Source organism: Penicillium roqueforti, assembly GCF_015533775.1.
Source record: "Penicillium roqueforti strain LCP96 04111 chromosome Unknown scaffold_01, whole genome shotgun sequence".
Classification (NCBI taxonomy): Eukaryota; Fungi; Ascomycota; class Eurotiomycetes; order Eurotiales; family Aspergillaceae; genus Penicillium; species Penicillium roqueforti.
The window spans coordinates 3,424,941-3,443,721 of NW_024067565.1; the positions used below are offsets into that span (position 1 = coordinate 3,424,941).

Genomic DNA, 18,781 nt, shown 5'->3' on the forward strand with positions numbered 1-18,781 from the left:
CAGAAATGGTGGTCCATGGACCAATATAAAATTTAGAATGGTAAATTGACAGGGAACAGTTGGCCCAACTATTTATCCAAACTTGTCCAGTCACACGATAAGTTCTTTGCTCTAAACTTAGCACTATAATGTTTAATCATGATGCACAGGCACTATTTCCTAGCCGCCAGCATAAGAGACAGCCTTTGGGTATTGTCGATTTCTCAAAGTGTGTGGGAGATAGAAAGTCTGCCAGCTTTACTAATGCTAAACTGCCTGCTAATTCATAAGTCATTGATAGCCAACACATAATGTATCCGTAGTAGATATATCATATGTACAACCGCTGTGTCTGTTAATGAGGATACGTGGATACGTAGAAGATGTGTATGTTTGGTGCCTTGTTCGCCAATAATGGAGATATATTAACTAGCTTTTCAAGTCTCTTCTTCTTGCCGCTCGTGGATGAAACAGTTATGGGTAGCTGCTCCAGCTCTATAGTATACTCTGCTCAATGGGGGTTCTGGGTTTGGTAATCTGTTCTGGGGTGTTCATGTTCCGATTCAGAGTCACTAATCATAACTTCCTCGGGCGATTCGATGGAATTGTAAGGGTCTCGGACATTGCTTCATGATTTTGTTGTACTTTAGCTCCGACTGCATCGTCTAAATCTAATGGCGTGGCCAGTGTACGTAACATCCTAGCGTGAGTCCTTTTCCCTTACCGAGCCCTCTGATCCCAACGAAGCGCCGACAAGTATCAGAACCCTTGGTGAGAATCCACACTTTTTTATTCGGTTGTTCCCTGAGGCTTTGGCTTTCCTCCGATTCACCGGCAATTTCAGTGACCAAAGTTCTAGGCATCTCGAACGCAGTTATAGGAGTAAAAAGTGCCGGTAGAGCGCTTAAAAGCTAGACTTCGATCACTTCGGTGCGGGCTTACAGCTGGTCGAATGTTAGAATGGGACCGCTAATTTTTAGCGCCTCTTGTCATCCAGCTTATGTAACGACCAGGTGATGCTCATTTATGATTATGTAATACTAAGGGTCGTGCTCAGTTTTACTCAGTGCGCAAAAAGCGGCAAGGCCTAGATATCGATATTTCGATGTGGAATGACTCCAATAGCGTGACAATCCCCAGCAGCTCTTTGTCAGATGATTATAATCCAGACGAACCTGGGTCAGTTCCAAATGCTTAGAACCACTAGCCAATTTCCGGTTGGCTCCGAGGGCTGAGGCTAGTGATAACTGCGTAATGGAGTGAACAGTGGACCCTGCGATATGCTTTTGACTGGTATATCTGCAGCTTTCCGTCTAGTGTTTGCCGGATTCAACCCCGGACCCGACTCACAGAGACCAGGTTACGCCGGCTTGGACACGTTCGAGTTTCAACCGAATATGCAGTCCAGAGCACACGAGGTGGTTTGACCTTTTCATAGAGGTCTATATACTGAACCAATGTCACTTTGTAGGAAGTAGTTGAAGCTTGGTGATAGTTCATAGGATTGGCGATGCAAATGCACCAGAACTATAGGCCAGTTGTTCGATAGGTATCTTGCGAGTATGCGGCGATATCTACTATACACACTGTGCTGTTTTATACTTCCAGCGATAAGCACAACACCCGGTTTCTTGCACCCTCCAGATGTCTCTCCAAGTCGCGGGTCTTTGCTGAAACATCCAGTCCCTCCTGTTTCTAGTGCATGCGCCGGGAATACACCTACAACCAGACATCAATGGTGTGAACACGATCTATACACCGACTACACAAAAACAACACCAGAGACCGGCGTCACGCGAGAGTTCTGGCTCGATATAGACCAAGCAACACTAGCACCAGACGGCCGATCAAGATGGGACCTAACCATCAACGGCTCCCTACCAGGCCCAACCCTCGAAGTCAACTGGGGCGACGAGGTAGTCATCCACCTCCGCAACAGCCTCCCCAACACCGTCCACAACGGCACAAGTCTACATATCCACGGCCTCCGCCAACACTACACAAACCCCATGGACGGGGTAGTCTCCGTCACGCAGTGCCCCGTCCCACCGGGATATACAATGACCTATCGATGGCGCGCAACACAATACGGCACAACATGGTACCATTCGCACATAGGTTTGCAGACCTGGGAGGGCGTGTACGGAGGTCTGATCATCCACGGGCCGGCTAGTAGTAACTACGACGAAGATAAAGGCGTCATACAGCTCTCCGACTGGGATATCAACACAGTCGACCAGCTCTGGCACGGAGCAGAGACAGTCGGGTCGCCGGTGCTGGACAATGCCCTCATCAACGGCGTCAATGTCTTTGGGAATGACAGTGACCCGAGTCAGACGGGGTACCGTTTCAACACCTCGTTCACGCCCGGGAAGTCGTATCGGCTCCGTGTGACGAATGTCGCCTGCGATACGCACTTCAAGTTTAGCATTGATCACCACATTCTCACGGTCATTGCTATGGATCTGGTTCCTATACAGCCGTATAATACCACAGCCGTGAGCCTGGCGATTGGTAAGCTTTCCCTTCATACCAACGAACCAACCGAAGGATACATCTAACCAATCGAAAAGGACAGCGCTACGATGTAATAGTGCACGCAGACCAAGCCTCAACAGCCAAATCCTTCTGGCTCCGCGCCGTCCCACAACTCTCCTGCTCAGCGAACAGCAACGCGGACAACATCCGCGGCATAATCTACTACACCCATACTGACAAACCAAACCAACCAAACCTTCCAACAACAGCAGCCTACAACCTAACAGACACCTGCGAAGACGAACCCGCCTCAAACCTTACCCCGATAATCTCAACACCCCTCATCCTCACAGCAGAAGACTCCTTCTACAACGAAACCCTCTCCGCAACCGCCGCGCTAACGAGCCACACCGTCTACCGCTGGTACCTAAACAGCACCTCGATGCAAGGGAAATGGGCCCAGCCCACGCTGCGCAATTTCAGCGCCGAAAGCAGCATAGCCGATAAACCGGCTGTGATAGCAATTCCACAGGCAGATTCGTGGGTTCTTGTCGTTATCGAAACGAGTATGGATATTGCACATCCGATCCACCTGCACGGACATGATTTTTTGGTTGTTGCGCAGGGACATGGGTCCTGGGATGGCTCCACGTCTACTTCTAAATTTTACGCTAAATCTACAGCCCGGGATCAGGGTACGAGCACCGGTCTGAATCTCGACTTCGCGGCCGGCGCACTACCGAAACGTGATACGGCGCTGCTGCCCGGTTTGGGGTATTTGGTTCTTGCGTTCCGGTCGGATAATCCGGGCGCGTGGCTGATGCATTGTCATATTGGGTGGCATCTTGATCAGGGGTTTGCGTTGCAGTTTGTTGAACGGGGGGAGGAGATTGAGGGGTTTTTGGGGGGTCGTGCTGTTGGTGGGGCTGGTGCGGATTGGAGGGGGTTTGGGGATGGTCTGGAGAGGAATTGTCGGGCTTGGGATTTGTATCATCGGGGAAATAATGTTTTGGAGGATGGGGCTGGGATTTAATTTGCTTTTGCGTTATGAAATGAACTCTTGGTACCTGCATGTAGGGATTATTTTGGATTAATTAATTAATAGTACGGAGTAGACTAGTTACATTTAGGGCATGCATTTTAGGTGTACAAAGGACAAAGAAAAGACAAATCTGAATTTCAATCGAGTTTTTCTTTGCTTTTTCTATTTAGTTTCTTTGTATTCTAGGGATATTAGGATGCTCGATATCTCGTATTTAGAAAAACAAATACGAAGCTGCAGCTACTATCACAGAGTGGAGTATACAACCCTAGAGATGTAGGACCTACTTAGTCCGGTTAGTCCGAGCGACTACTGCAGCACACGTACTTTAGGGGAAATTCACTAGCAAAGAAAGGGGAAATGCTAGGTAGATAGGAAAAGCCGTCCAGGCCAATGAAGAAAAAAAAATAGTATATCGTAATCGTCGCCATTCATTGAACCATCCCACCTAAACATAACACATCTAAGCCATCTGATCTAGAATCTAAAACACATGAGCGATCAGCTCGAAAAATACAAAAACAAAAACATAATCCGAAGAAGCGATGCGCATCTTCTATACAAGACCGATTCATAACCAGAATGCGATCTAAAAAGGAAAAACAGGAGTGGGAATGGGAAATAAGCAAAACAGAAAAGAAAAGGAAATACAGTCATGATATCATATCGTAAACAAGCCCGAGGGCCAGAAGGTAAAAGGTAGGAAACAGCGCAAGAAGAAAGAAAAAAAGAAAAAAAGAATGCAGAAGGCATCACACTCATGAGATTTGCTTCGCAGAGCGCTTGCAGGCACCGCGCTTCGGCACGTCCATGTGGTGGTACGAGCGCAGGTGCTCGACGAGGTGGTCCTGGCGCGGGAAGCCATTGCTACCCTTCCGCGAGCAGTGCTCGACGGGGCAATTGCGGAAGACGGGATAGTGGACGCTGGACTGGTGGCGCTTCAAGTCTGCGAAGCGGGTGAAGGACTTGCCGCAGTTGTCGCAGCCAAAGGGCTTAGCTGGTCTGGTGGGGAGATGTTAGTTGGTTCAAGGCGACAGCACGCGCGACGGTAGATGGATGGTCGGCTTACTTGGATGCCGGCGCTGGCGATTCCGCGTTGGATTCGTATTCGCTGATGGGGTAGGTTGGTAGCGCGATGTCTTCGGAGGGGAAGGTGAAGCTGCTGCTATAGCTACTGCTGTAGCTGCTGCCACAGCTGCTGGGTGTGCTCTGGGGCATGGTGGGTCGGTCAAAGACCGGGTAATCGTGTGGGGTTTGGTAGGTGTAGGGTGAGCTGGTGACGTTGTATAGCTCTGGGGTGACCTCTTGCATAGGGAAGGGACTGGTTGCGTCGAGGTCGCAGAGGGAATCGTAGACGGGCTGGCCGCCGTAGAAGAAGAAGTCCATGCTGCCCGGTGAGGAGGAGTAGGAGGAAGAGTAGGAGTCTGGGTAGTTGAATGGGGACTGCATGTTGATGTTGATCGGGGAGGAGAGGGAGCGATGGGTGGGAATTGGAATTGCAGTCTTATAGAGAGAGAGAGAGGGTTAGTCTAAAATCTGCCATGCGAACTAAAGTCAAGTCACCTACCATTGTAAGAGGTAAACTAATTATGTTGTAAAGGTTAAAATTGATTTGGCCCAGTATTTATTCAAATGCAAAATAATTTCCCCCCGTTAATGGAGACATCAGCCCTTTTATGTGCCCAACACGAAACTGCATGGCAGGGGGTGTTAGGGTATTGGCCAACACGGGACACTAACAACTTCTAGAAACCTTCTCGAAGCAGACTGGACGACACCACTCAGCCTCGGGGATTTGCTGATCTTTTGCTGACGCCGAATATTCCACGGCCCTTCTAGCGTGTCCTTCCCCCCCCCTCTCATTTCACGTAACCAACGGTGATTGGCGGAGGACCCGGTGTCGAAGCCAACGAGGTCAGTTAGTTGGCTGCGATAAGCAGTTGGGTGCCCAGAGAGTTTCCCCCTCACGCCGATCCTCTCATGATTGGCCGTTGGCGGGTTCTGTGCGTCTTCCGTGTGTCTTCTGTGTGTTCTAGTGTCATTCTAGCGTGCCAAGAACTCGTGTCTGACATGTTTTTTTGGTTTTGTTTTGTTTTGTTTTGTTTTGTTTTGTTTTGTTTTGTTTCCGTTTCATGTGTTGCATGATGTAGTGCTTTGTGTTGGAAGTAATTGTATTCGGGCTGAAGTCAGAGACTCAGAGCAATATCAATTCAATATCAACTTCAATATCAATATCAAAGTCCACTTCAACTCAACTCAACCAGCTCAACTCCACTTCGACTGCCCAACTCCAGACATCCAACCTGGTATTGACGTATATCGGCACAACGGCACAATCGTGCCAATTACATCACCGGATCAAGATCCAGCCTTAACCCGAACATCTCCATTCTCCATCTCCACGGAGAACTTGGTCGTCTAATATTCCCACAATTCCCAAACCCCTCCAATCCGGGGTCAGAGATCGACCGATGATGTCGCGGTCGCGCACAGCCCTGACGTAGCATCTACTGACTAGCGTTCGCATATCCCCGGCTTCTAGAAAGGACAAATCCCGCGCTCGAGCTGAAAGAGCCCATGCATGCAACCCGTAATGTATAGTTACGGAGTACTCCGTAACTAGCCCCAGCGAAATGATTCGTCATATGTCGCTCTTTTGATTTTCTTTATTCGATTTATTCTCAGTCGGGGATACATGACATTGCTTCCGGTCGTGTTGTTGGGCAACCTTGGACTTGGCTTCTATGAGCCCCGTTGCCTTTTTCCTTTTTCCTTTTTCCGATTTCCGGTTTTTGTCGCATCTCGGGCTTATACTGATATATTTTTTTCGCTATTGGCTTGCATGCACTTGCATATCTCCTGCATTATTGTCCCGGGATGGGAAACAGTACTCCGTAGACCTGCAGACCTACGTGTCCACGAGCAAATACGATAACCCCGGACGATCATACGGAGTTCCCGGGGTATGGAATTAGGTACTTATGATATCTGCTGATCCAGGGCCTGGCCCGTACCCGTACCTGCAAGGCAGACTGCGCATAAGCATGCTATGCACTGGACTTGGCTACTTGGTTACTTGGCTGAGCCACTTGCCTACTTCTGTAATATGCTTGACTTAAGGATTCATTGTATTCGAACAATTGATAACCTTGGAAATAACACGAAACTCCCGTATCACCGAGGCCCATTCATTGCACTCATTGATGCCAGTCCTGCGAAAACAGTAAAAGAAGAGAAAACACGCCCACCGAGACCCCACAGTTTCCAGAGTACCCGCCATAGCCTCAACCATCCAGTCTATCGAACCATAGCCGCAAAGCCACCGATAGTGTAAACGAATCCAGGGTGAAAAGCAATCATCTGCACTTGGAGACCCGAATGGGTGGCTCACGAGTAAAAAAAAAAAAAAACCAAAGACGCCTCATAACTCGTCCTCGAGGTATTTGTACACAAACTTGAAATCAGCCTTGCGCCGATTCATCCTGTTGTTATTCGTAAGTGGTGAGCTCGTCAAGTGGGTGAGCAAAACGAAATCAGTCGGATTCTTTAACTGACCATGTGCTTTCGTAGTCGAAGAAGCGATAGGTGCCTTGTTCAAACTCCTCGGTAATGTTCTTCGGCTCCTCGTGACGCTGGAACCAGGTTTGATACTGCTTGTGGAAGCGCCAGCTCTGGTTGCGCAGCGCCTTGGCCGCGAGATATTGCTGGTACGTCCCTTGGCGGTAGTAGAAAAGGTAGAAGAGGGTATCCGTGTCGATTCTCCCGGTATCGTACAACCGAGGGTCATCAAATATTGGAAGAGGTTCCTGTGGATAGTAGAGCGCAGTGCTGTAGGGGTTCTGCGGCTTGTAGTGACGTGGCTTTTCGGCATCGCCAGCCTCGGGACAGGTCGTCAATGAGGTAGCGAGAAGGCGCTGGACCGACGGCGACGGGTTGGCCGACGCACGGGACTTGGTCACCTCAAATGATTGGAGCAGGTCCTGGAGACCGGGGGGCAGGTGGTAGATCGATTCCTCACTTTCGGTTTCTTCTGTCTCTAGTTTACCGTTCGTTGATGTCTCCGCCTTTGCAGGCGCGGGCGATAAGACACTTGCACTCACAGGGACCTTGGGTCGGACGTGCCCAGCGAGCTCTTCTGTAACGGCGGCTACAGTGGGTGGGATTATTGACTTCATAACAGGCTGTACTGACGCCACACTGGGCGAAGCAGTGGAAGACTTGGAGATAGGTAGTGCCACGGACAGAGCCGGGCTGAAACCCGGTGGGGGTGGGAGAGGGAGAATGCCAACACCACTTTTGTCACTTGCTGCGGCAGCGGCAGCGGCAGAGGCATACTTGAGGGTTTCACCAGGGGGACGGGTCGGAAGGGGAGCAGGCTTCATGCCCGGAGCACTCGAGGAAGCAGAGGGGTGGAGGGTAGCAAGAACAGGAAGCGGGGATTTCATCTGTGTGGACGGTCTTCGGGCTGCTGGCGCTTCTTGCTTGACCTTGGGTTTCGGTTCGGGCTCTTCGTCTTGGATTGATTGCGCGTCTTGTGATGATACACGATCACCTTCGCCGCCCATGCCAAATTGTGCCTCGATCTCCTCGCCGATATTTAGATCGTCGTAGAGTGTTTCATCTTCGCCGGAGTAGTCAAGACTGCCGCCTTCTTCGACGTAATATTTGATACTTTCCTTGAGATCTTGTACCGCACCCACGTCCAGGTTGCCGTTCTGTAAAGAACGATTGAGGAATTCCAACTTGTTGACGTGCCATTTATGTCGTTCCGTAATATGGGAGATGTCGGCCAGTCGATCTGCCTTCTTCGTATCCTTCTTCCCTTTCTTCATTTGTGCATGAAGTGTTTCCTCCTCTGCTTCCAAGGCCTCGATCTTCAGCTGAAGCTCGTCAACCATGGTGGAGAGAAACTCGGAACACTCGACTCTCTCCTTCTCCTTGGGGTCAAGTCGCGAAGCTGCCGAGAGACCTTCCTTGGAATATGCTTTCGTCTTCATTTCCTTTTCGACGGCTTTGAATTGTTCCATGCACTACCGACAATGTTAGCTTGCTGTCCTCAACCATTGGACTCTGCGGGGGACCAAGATAGGAAACCCAGACATACCACTTCAATCGCTTTGCGCTGCTCCATGAGTGGGGCTTTATCTTTGACCTCGTTCCCAGCAGCCCATGACTTGATCTGATCACGGAATCTTTGAAGCTTCTTGATCTCGCGCTTGAGGTGGTCTTCGAGCTTATCCCGTTGCGTAGGATTCGTAGCCTGGCGGATCTTCTCGTAAATGCCTTCAAACGTTTGTATCCCTTCGGAGACCTTCTTGAAGGTTTTTTCAATTTCCTGTTGTGTTTTTCGGGCTGCCATTGTGAACCCGGTGGTGGACTGTGCCGTCCTGGCGTCGGATTAATGCGGTCGGAACGGGGAGATGATGCGCTTTCGACCGAAATGGTCACAAGTACGAAATTGAGGTAGTTGGTGAAGGAAGAATTGTGGGAAGAAGGGTTTGTTTGACAGTAAGAGGGACACAGGCTCGGAAGTCCATGGAATACCTCTCCGCGTTTAAGTGGAAAGCTTCGTGGATGCTCTAATAGGTAGGCGGTCACGGGCGGAGGCAAACGTGAGGGCGGCGCGAGGGGGATTGTGGGCGTTAGACACACAAGTCGCTCGTCGCATTTCAATTTCTCAGTGGGAAAGAACACAATTTACCACAAAGAAACCAGTCGCGCTGACAAACTGCGTCAAACGAGCTCATTTTGGCAATACCACGCATTTGCTGCCAGCGCTATCACCAGCCTTATCTACCGCAACTGCGTACCCCGGCTTTAGAAGCTGTCTCTCATTTTGACACATACAAGATCTGTTGGAAATCAAGATGAAAGGTGAGGATCTCTGTACCTATACTATATACAAATCAACTCACCCCGTTCAGTCATCATCCAAAGAGTCAAATCGGCATCCGTGACAGTCGATTCGGAGCTAGTCTCCTCTATTGGCAAGGGCCTTCTTGTATTTGCTGGCGTTGGCAAAGAGGATACCGAGAAGGAAGCAGAGAATATCGTGAAAAAGATACTGAAGGCCAAGTTCTGGCCCGATGAGAATGGGGTACAAGTAAGTCAATGGCTATCAGGTGTGAGACCGGCAATTGACATATCACAGTGGAAAAAGAATGTTCAGGAGATTGAGGGAGAAGTACTATGTGGTATGGCTCTTCATCTTACTCTCCAGACCACTGCTGAACATGACTAGTCTCCCAATTCACCCTCTATGCAAAAATGAAGAAAGGCAACAAACCCGACTTTCATGATGCAGCTGGCCCTGAAGCTGCACGCAGAATCTATGACTTCTTTTATGACAAGATGCGGGAAGGTTATACTCCAGACCGGGTCAAAAATGGTGTCTTCCAAGCCATGATGGAGGTCGAATTGAAGAACGACGGGCCGGTGGGTGTGAACTACTGCAGCGAGGACGCGGCGGTACATTTTGACCTTCCAGTTCCTTTCCTCGCCTTCATTGATTATATACTGACTTGGTTTCATTCTAGGTCACAATCGAAATCAATACCAATCTTCCCAAAAAGGAACCCAAGGAGCAGAAAAATGACGACAAGGATAAACAGGACATCAAGGGATCTTTTGAATTCCAAATTCCCCCAGAATTGCTGCAGTGAAAAAAAAGAAGGAGAGAAACAAAGGAAGATTAATAGAGATTAGAGTAATGCTTTGTACTTAAACGTTAGCAGATACCCCCAATGCAACTTCTATACAATCCCGTGGTCCAAATATAGTTGGGGTCAATGGAAGCTTCCTGAACCACAAGCGCCGGACTCCCCCACAACGCCGACTTCTCTCTCCTCCACTTCTCTACCATATCACCTTCATTTCTCTCTCGTATTCTTTTTCACCTTTGAAATTTCTTCCCCGAAACTCCACAGTCATGGCGAAACCTCAGCGTACGTTCAGTGCGGGGTCCATCTGCCCGCGGATGCAATAATTGAGTCGAGTCGCTGACAAGCTCGTAGGCTCTCGTGTCTTCTTTGACATTCAAATCGGTGACGGCAAGCCTAGCCGGGTTGCCTTTGAGCTGGTAAGTTGCCCGCATCCTCTATATGCCGAGTCTGGATTGCATCTAACATCCGGGTGTTGCACAGTTCAACGATGGTACGACATGATTTTCTCCCTTGACATTTCGGACCTGACTAACAGCAACAGTCGTCCCCAAGACCGCGGACAACTTCCGAGCTTTGTGTACCGGCGAGAAGGGCATTGGCACCCAGGGCAAGGAATTGACCTACAAAGGTACGTCTACAATACCCCGCTCCCATCGCGCTGACGCCCACTAACCGCGGTGTCCCGATCTAGGCTCAATTTTCCACCGTGTGATCAAGCAGTTCATGATTCAGGGTGGTGACTTCACCGCGTTCAACGGCACCGGCGGCGAGTCGATTTACGGCGAAAAGTTCCCCGACGAGAATTTCGACCTCAAGCATGACCGCCCCTTCCTGCTCTCCATGGCCAACTCCGGCCCCGGCACCAACGGCAGTCAATTCTTCGTCACCACCGTTCCCACTCCCCACCTTGATGGCAAGCACGTCGTGTTCGGTGAGGTCATCAACGGCAAGAACGTAATTCGCAAGATCGAGAATATGAAGACCCAGTCCGACAAGCCCATCCAGGACGTGACCATCGTGAACTGCGGCGAGCTTACCGGCGAGGACTACGAGAACGCGGCCAAGCGCCAGGCGGACGCGACGGGCGACCCATACGAGGACTTCACCGAGGACCACCAGGGCGAGGAGCTTACTGCGCCTCTCTGCTTCAAGATCGCTTCCGACCTCAAGGGTTTCGGAAACGCTGCTTTCAAGAGTGGCGATCTCAACCTGGGTCTCGACAAGTACCAGAAGGGTCTGCGCTATCTGAATGAGTTCCCCGATCCCGCAGACAATGACCCCAAGGAGCTGGGCGAGCAGATGAAGGCACTCCGATTCACCCTGCACTCCAACTCTTCCCTGCTTGGTAACAAGCTCCAGAAGTACCGCCAGGCTCAGAACTGGGCCACATATGCGCTCCAAGTCGCCGATGAGGCTAAGGTTAAGGATGCTGATCGGGCCAAGGCTTACTACCGCCGCGCTGTTGCCCACGAGGGTCTGAAGGAGGAGGATGCTGCGCTGAAGGATCTGCACGAGGCAGAGAAGCTGGCTCCGGGCGATGCTGGTATTATCAACGAGATCGCCAAGGTCAAGAAGGCTGTCAAGGACCGGGAGGCCAAGGACAAGGCGGCTGCCAAGAAGTTCTTCTCTTAAACGGTTTGAAATTGATTCATCCCGGCCTTTCTTTTGTTCCATCACGATTCACGACGTGGTCTTCTCGTTCAACAATGACCCATGATGTATGATATCACATCATTCAAGCAATTTGCCTTGCTCTTGTGCGAAGTCCATACTGTAACTTCTTTTTACATAGTAGACTCCTGTCGCATAGCACGTTAGGCTCAGGTGTAGGATTACTCAAATCATCGGGGATAAAAGTTGCCCCAAAAGTATAAAATTATATATTTCCAAGTATGACCTGGTAGTAACGCACTCATATTTTCTAGACGGAGCATTGCAACCAGGTCTAGGCGACCCGCTATACTAATGATAAGCATTAGCCTGTGTTTCAGAATATATTGGCTACTGCTTCAGTCTTGTCGATCATATGTTTTGGATCACGCCTAGTATCGCCTTAGGCGTTTCAAGTCCTTTCTCTTCATTTTCTGCTCGGATTTCAAAAATCAGGCAATGAGCAATGCAGATATCCACTATCGGACGTTTTATCTTTGAGACACACCGGAGCAGTTGGGGCTGATTTAGGTGGCAACCAGATATCGTAGTCAACCGTGACTGGCAGACTACACAGAACCTTCTGATTGGAGGCCAGGTGGACAAATATTGGAAAAGCCAAGAACAATCACATATAAACAGATCGATTGAAATATCCAACTAAACCAAACTTATATATCCAACTTCTCCCTTCATTCCCATCCTACTTGGACTCAAAAGCGCAAGTTCCCATCTCCAGCTTGACCACATCCGCCTCAGGCCGAATATCGAAATCAAAGATATCCATCGGCACCGAAAGCGTAGTACAAGCATTCGGAATATCCACAATGCCGGCAATATGCCCCTGCACCGGCGCGCAGCTGAGCAGCAAATATATCTGATAATCACTATAGCCATAGCGCCGGAGATACTCCATAACCCGGAGACAGGTCTGTCTATAGGCGACTGTCGCATCCAGGAAATGCTGCTTGCCATGCTCGTCGACAGAGAATCCCTCGAACGTCAGGTATCGCCCAGGGCCGAACTGCGGCTCTACAGGTCCTGCGTGGAATATTGGTGACTTCATGGCTAGTTTCGCCATGCCGTCTTTGATGACGGTGAACTTCAATGTGATCACACCGGCCATTTCAATCGCCCCGCAGAATGAGATCTCGCCATCGCCTTGCGAGAAGTGCAGGTCTCCGACGGAGAATTTGGCACCGGGGACGTGCACGGGAAGGTAGACTTTCGATCCCCGGGAGAGGTTCTTGATATCGCAGTTACCTCCGTGCTCGGGGCGGCCCTAGTGAACGTGTGAGTTTTGGTTCGGTTTTTGGGTATATTGTCATCTCTCACTGGGATGGTTCGAGCACCCTCATTCGCGATCTTGCTCTTCACGTCATCAATAGCACTGCCTGCATGGGCATTCTGGGGATTCGGTGGTTGAGCGACAATTTGATCCGCAATAGTATTGGCTGCAATGAGTTCGCCCTCTCGACGATTCCATTCAGCCAGAACTTCGGCCGAGGGAGCACATCCCAGTATTCCGGGGTGAATCAGTCCCGCAAACCGAACGTGCGGAATATGCCGGGATGAGCAGAAGATTCCTTCAAAGTCCCAGATCGCCTTTGCTCTGCGATGCCGTTAGCATGGATACATGTTATGATATTACATATAATTAACATACGCCTCGGGATACAGTCGGTCTAGGAAACCTCCTCCATTCTCTTTGTGGAATATCCCGGTGAATCCCCATGGCTGGTCTTCGAATGGCTGGACATCCTGGATCTCGACGAGCAAGACATCGCCAGGCTCCGCGGTTTCGATGTCGAATGGACCAGAGAGGTAATGGATTTGGGTTAGATCTACATTCCTGATATCGTCTGCTGAGTCGTTGTTTCCGATCTGGCCTCCGGTCCAATCGAGACATTCGATCTTGACGACTTCATTGTTGGCGATTTTTCCATGAGCCGGAACTGGACGTGGGATTAGCATGCATGTCTCTAATGGGAATATGATCAAGGGACATACCATCTGGATGCCATCTGTTCTATAAGGAACTTAGCAATATCTTACGACTTCAAGAACGCAAGAACATACATGTAAGCCGGGTTGTTCCCACGCAGGCTTGTCGAGGTCGACCTTTAGAGCAGTACGGATTCCCTTGATACCCATATTTGCTTTTATCCAAGGGTTTGTTAGTTGTTCGATGTGGTTGAGGCAGTGGCTGTAGGCTAACAAGAGTATAATATCGGGCTTTGGACAAGCTGGGACCCTTAAATAGACTGCCATATCCCGGCCCCTCTTACGATAAGGTCTTGCCCCGCAGACACCCGGTCCATTGACATGTTGGCGTGAATAACAGTTACGTGAGGCGTTGGAGAACTGGCTTATCGCTTTATCTCGCAGATCACCCCGACCTCGGGGGGTCTGATAAGCTTGTACTTATGTACCCCTCAGGGACAATTGGAGATGAAATGTATTTTTGTAAATAAGGCCTATTTCGGAGGGCAAGATTGCGGGGATGGTCGCCTTATATGCTAATAATTGATGGTGTCTGTGCAATCGCAAGGCCATATATGCTCGAAAAATACTTGCCGTGAAGTCTTAGTGCTGACAGCTCTTAAGAAAACCTCTTTCCAGGAGAGATAGGTTCCTTCTGATCTGGCTCGTCCGTGTCGACATTGAGTTTGTCAAGATTATCGAGAGATAAGCGCAAGAAATCATGCTTGTTCTTCCAGGTAATCTGGCTTTCCGCGAAACCTGTACTCTCAGCAGGAGGTGGAGGCGGGTCGGTTATCTTGGTGACAAGGTACGCTGTAGATGCCTCAGCAACGCCATACATCAGCACACCAATGTACGGGATACGCAGAGCAACCGTGAAAGCAAAGGCAAAGCCAAAGAGAACACCTTCTCGATCGCTGAACCACCGGCGCTTTTGGTCGGGGGTGAACTTGATGCGCCAAAAGTAGGGTTCGAGCTAGAGACTGTTAGGATAATTCCAGTGCGGAAGGGTAACTTGACTTACAAGCTCACGCATCAGACTGCGCGAAGCAAAGTAGGTGTGAAGAAAAGTGACAATGTAATGCTTCGGCAGAATCAACCCTATGCCAAAAATGACAGCCGCGGGGGTGGAGCCGATGTGGCTTCGCAATGTGTAGAAACTTGCTGCAGGCATAACAAACCGACCGATGATCGCAACCATCGAAAGAAGATAGACACCAAGCATTATACCAATCTTCTTTGCATAGCGGTTGAAGAATGACTTCAGTGCTTTGGCAATTGGCCGAGAAACGCTGGAGCCACCTTTGGCAGAGTACTGGACAAGATTGGGGTAGTATAGAGAGCGGAGGTGACGGGGGTCTTCGGATTTATGTTTCTGGATGTATGTAGTGTCCACCCATTGAATGGACTGCATGAAACTAGTGAGACGGTCAGCGAAGTATCAATAAGTTGGTTGCTAAGAGAATGTACATTTCATCTAGCGTGGGCGTCACATATCGCATCAAGGTCATGAGCAAGAATGGCACCTGTAGGACAGACTTGGACATAAATTCCAACCCACTGAGAAGCTTTTCGTCCCAGACTGCCTGTTCAAGGTTGATCACCCATGATACGAGGTATATAGAGAATTTCACGCTGAGGATCTTGAGTTCAAGTCAGCGAAAACCCTCCGTGCGGGGCAGTATAGAAACATACTGGAATCTGAATGATCAATTGGATAACGATGCCGATGGCTATCGCAAGAGCTGCTTGGCGGAAATGGTCGTACTTGAATAGTTCAGGGTTTCCTAATGCACGAACAGCTGCAACCCTCAGTTAGTAATGGCCTAGAACGCGTTCCCATCCAGGGGATCATTCCAAGGCAAATGACAGGATGTGGCTGGTTCAATGCAGCACAAGCACCTGATCAATGTTTTGGCATAGCCGACTCCAACGTTGATAGAATTTCTTGTGTAGCCTGGAATCCGCCAAGGTATTCCAACCTAATTCCCCTGGACGTTCGGGGTAAACACATGGGGTGACATACTGCCTACTATTGTGAGCTGAAAGCCGCGGATCACAGCGTTCGGCTCGAAGTTCGACATCGTCGCTTTCAATGCTGTGGAAGAACCAAGTAAATACCACCACGTATAACCCCAGAAGTGTCGAAACAGTTAAGAATCTAGCAACAACGCATTCTTGAAAATGAGACCAAAAATAACTGTGGGTGCCTGCTCAGCTGGCATTGAAAGCTGCGTCATGATCACCTGATCTCGGCCTAAGGCAACAGTGCATCTCCCCGCGCAATAGGCCGCGCAACTGCAGATAAGCCCCATCTCCTGCGTCTCCTGCATCGGATACCTGGCTTCTCACATTGGTATCCTGTACAAACATGTTTGTACATTAATATCCCCTTTGCCCCTTATTGATCGCATCCATGAACCATGCCCGAGTCTCCAAGTGAGCTACACTCTCTACGCCGCTCTGCCACCCTTCCAACCAAATTAAATCCTCTCGCGCGACGTCGCGCGAGCGTGCCGAATACCCCCGAACATGTAATTTTCTATCACCCATCCGCGAAAATCGTTCATTTCTCCCCAAGAGCCCTCGCCCCTATCCCATCCAGTTCTACGCCGTCCGACTTCGACTACCCGGTCGATACTATCGAGACACTCCCTTGGCGCTCTGCAACTGAGCGAACGGTCGCAACAGCGCCACTGAGGTTAGAGAAGGTCCATGGCTCGACAGCGTTTCTGAAATGTGGAAATGTTGTCCACGCAATTCTGAAGAATTCGCAGTGTTGGTGTGTCGACGGGGTATCGAAGTTTGTTCTACGCATTCGCCCTCTTACATACTATCGCATCGAAATACCATACGAGACAGAAGAGCACCGGAGTTTGGTGCGGGATCTGAAGATCGCATTGCCAACAGTGCTTCGATATGAAGTCACTCCATGCCCTTTCAAACGCTCTTTCAGCGTTGAGCTCCCGAACGACGCAATGGCACCTCGGCGCAAAAAGGCTTGGCAACCGAAAGATCAGAGAGAAAGAGTACCGACCGTCCTAGAACCTCCACGAGAGACACCATCACCCTCTTCAATAAGGTCGGATTGTCTCGATTCCGCCAGTGCCGGGGATGACACCGACGGAGACCTAACCGATGACAGTTGTTTCACTTCAAACAAAGCGAGCAGTACAATTTTGGAGACTATTCCCGACGATCGGGCATCCTCTCCCGTTGAGGCTTTGAGTCCTTCTCCATACCAAGGGCCTCCTAGGCGGTCGGTGACTGAAGTACCGCAAACTTTCACTAGCCTGCTTGCAAAGTTTGAGGCTACGTCAGGCGCAGACGATGAATACGATATTGATCCTTTGCTCAAGCCAGAATGCGCATCTAGTACTGATGCTGCACTTCAAATTGATCATGAGCTCAAGGTTACAGACCAACTCGAACCTGAGTTTGTAGCCGATAGTGGAGTTGAAGCCGGACCCGAATCCGAAGCTGTCCTAGATTCTGAAATCAAAGCCGAAGCGGAGCTTGAGACCAAGTCTGAACTCGTGTTAGAAGCTATATCACCAGCCGAACCCTTCAAGGAATCTGCAGTTGAAGCCGAGCCCAGCATCCCAATTGAGACTGACGCAGTGTTGGCGGCTGAAACTTCAGACGAAGTTGTATTCCGTGCTGAAACTACCAGTGCAGTGGGGACTAAGGCAGTGCTGGAAGACAATCTCGTGAATGTCGAAGAAGTTCAACGCGTGCAACCCACTGCCAAGCTCACACTGGAGGTCGACCATGATGCATCCTTTGCGTCCAGTCCCGAGTCATTCCATTCTGCTGAGCCTCAATCGCCGGATTCAGTCTCTACTCATCCTACATCTGTGGGAGGCCCCGATTTGCCTGAATCAGAAGAGATTTCCAACCTTTCGAGCATAAAGCACATTATTTCTGGATTGGAAGCGTCAGCGGATCAGTGTAAGACGCCACAGCCCCCAACACTCGGTATTCCTCAAAGCGACAACGTTCCCAATCCAACCAGCTTGCTTCATCCTCCATCAATGCATAGCATAAGCTCGAATAATGTGCCTAGGCGCTTCGCAGATGCGTTCGCAGACACCTCACCCTCAATGGCCCCTACAAACAATGGACACCGACCCAGTCGTTTTACGGATGTATCTGCGGACACGGAACCGCGGCCAAACATTCGTGCCAAGGTCGCTGCTTTGAACACTGATCTCGACCACATGAGTTCCGAGTTCCGGCGCCGGGCAAAAGCCACAAGAGAGCGTGACGTTTCCCCTATGCCTCATTCTTCGGCATTGTACCAGCCATCTAGTGATGGCTCATCATTTATTTCCAAGGCTATCACCTTAGTATTGATCCCCCCGGCCTATCTTTTTGTCATTCTCCTTCATATCGCTGCGCGCATTGTCATCTACCCAACCATTCAGCCGACTATCAGCTCCCCACCGAGTGAACCAAATTCTCATTCTCAGCCAAAAAAGAAGGATCCAGCCACAGAGGATGACTTCAGCTTTCCACTGGAACCTCAAACTTCCTCGGAATATGAGGATGCTGAACTCTTCAGAAAACTCGACCCTTGGGATCTGGACTAGTTGGGTGGTTGAAATGCCCCCTTTTAATTTGCTTGCTCTTTTTTTCTTCTTCTGGATCTTCGTCATCCTACGCTCGGTTTAATGCTTACTCTTTGTATTCCTCCCTCTTTACACCATCTTAATGTTTCTCTTGTTATGATATTTGGCGCTGATTTTGCACGACTCATGGGTGGATATATGACATGGTTTGTATTCTACTGAACTTCTGTATTCTAGCGTTACGTGTATCATTGAGGTGAAATCCGGGGTCATGTCAGAAACGAATAATTAATTGACACAAATACGCTCTTTCAATTTCCAGACGGTTCTATTCCATCCAACGCCATTGACCCTCTACTGAATCTGACCGAAGTCGTCAGAGATGAAACCTACGAATAGGGGCATGCCCAACTGTA

General features: G+C 49.7%; 7 protein-coding genes across 7 annotated transcripts; 3 read left to right on the top strand and 4 right to left on the bottom strand.

Annotated features, from left to right (window-relative positions):
* Window positions 1-4,257: 4,257 nt before the first annotated feature.
* LCP9604111_341 (uncharacterized protein) lies at window positions 4,258-5,069 on the bottom strand (the record flags this gene model as incomplete). The annotated part of the gene is made up of 3 exons (XM_039068656.1): window positions 4,258-4,501; window positions 4,569-5,002; window positions 5,067-5,069. 3 exons carry the CDS (start codon window positions 5,067-5,069, stop codon window positions 4,258-4,260), a joined length of 681 nt encoding a protein of 226 aa, XP_038932889.1.
* A 1,851-nt stretch (window positions 5,070-6,920) lies between these two features.
* On the bottom strand, window positions 6,921-8,858 carry LCP9604111_342 (CNOT2/3/5 family protein; the record flags this gene model as incomplete). Its single annotated transcript, XM_039068657.1, has 3 exons — window positions 6,921-6,981; window positions 7,055-8,529; window positions 8,604-8,858. 3 exons carry the CDS (start codon window positions 8,856-8,858, stop codon window positions 6,921-6,923), a joined length of 1,791 nt encoding a protein of 596 aa, XP_038932890.1.
* A 508-nt stretch (window positions 8,859-9,366) lies between these two features.
* Window positions 9,367-10,161, top strand: LCP9604111_343 (D-aminoacyl-tRNA deacylase; the record flags this gene model as incomplete). Its single annotated transcript, XM_039068658.1, has 5 exons — window positions 9,367-9,373; window positions 9,424-9,602; window positions 9,651-9,693; window positions 9,741-9,967; window positions 10,036-10,161. 5 exons carry the CDS (start codon window positions 9,367-9,369, stop codon window positions 10,159-10,161), a joined length of 582 nt encoding a protein of 193 aa, XP_038932891.1.
* A 266-nt stretch (window positions 10,162-10,427) lies between these two features.
* LCP9604111_344 (CYP40/PPID family peptidylprolyl isomerase) lies at window positions 10,428-11,793 on the top strand (the record flags this gene model as incomplete). Its single annotated transcript, XM_039068659.1, has 5 exons — window positions 10,428-10,443; window positions 10,513-10,577; window positions 10,642-10,651; window positions 10,703-10,789; window positions 10,853-11,793. The coding sequence occupies 5 exons, from the start codon at window positions 10,428-10,430 to the stop codon at window positions 11,791-11,793; spliced, it is 1,119 nt and encodes a 372-aa protein (XP_038932892.1).
* A 721-nt stretch (window positions 11,794-12,514) lies between these two features.
* LCP9604111_345 (acetamidase/formamidase family protein) lies at window positions 12,515-13,965 on the bottom strand (the record flags this gene model as incomplete). The annotated part of the gene is made up of 5 exons (XM_039068660.1): window positions 12,515-13,093; window positions 13,147-13,423; window positions 13,478-13,766; window positions 13,822-13,840; window positions 13,891-13,965. The coding sequence occupies 5 exons, from the start codon at window positions 13,963-13,965 to the stop codon at window positions 12,515-12,517; spliced, it is 1,239 nt and encodes a 412-aa protein (XP_038932893.1).
* A 448-nt stretch (window positions 13,966-14,413) lies between these two features.
* Window positions 14,414-15,878, bottom strand: usgS (transmembrane protein UsgS; the record flags this gene model as incomplete). Its single annotated transcript, XM_039068661.1, has 5 exons — window positions 14,414-14,770; window positions 14,819-15,212; window positions 15,265-15,437; window positions 15,490-15,596; window positions 15,821-15,878. 5 exons carry the CDS (start codon window positions 15,876-15,878, stop codon window positions 14,414-14,416), a joined length of 1,089 nt encoding a protein of 362 aa, XP_038932894.1.
* Window positions 15,879-16,217: 339 nt separating this feature from the next.
* LCP9604111_348 (uncharacterized protein) lies at window positions 16,218-18,386 on the top strand (the record flags this gene model as incomplete). Its single annotated transcript, XM_039068663.1, has 1 exon — window positions 16,218-18,386. One exon carries the CDS (start codon window positions 16,218-16,220, stop codon window positions 18,384-18,386), a length of 2,169 nt encoding a protein of 722 aa, XP_038932896.1.
* Between the last annotated feature and the right edge of the window lie 395 nt (window positions 18,387-18,781).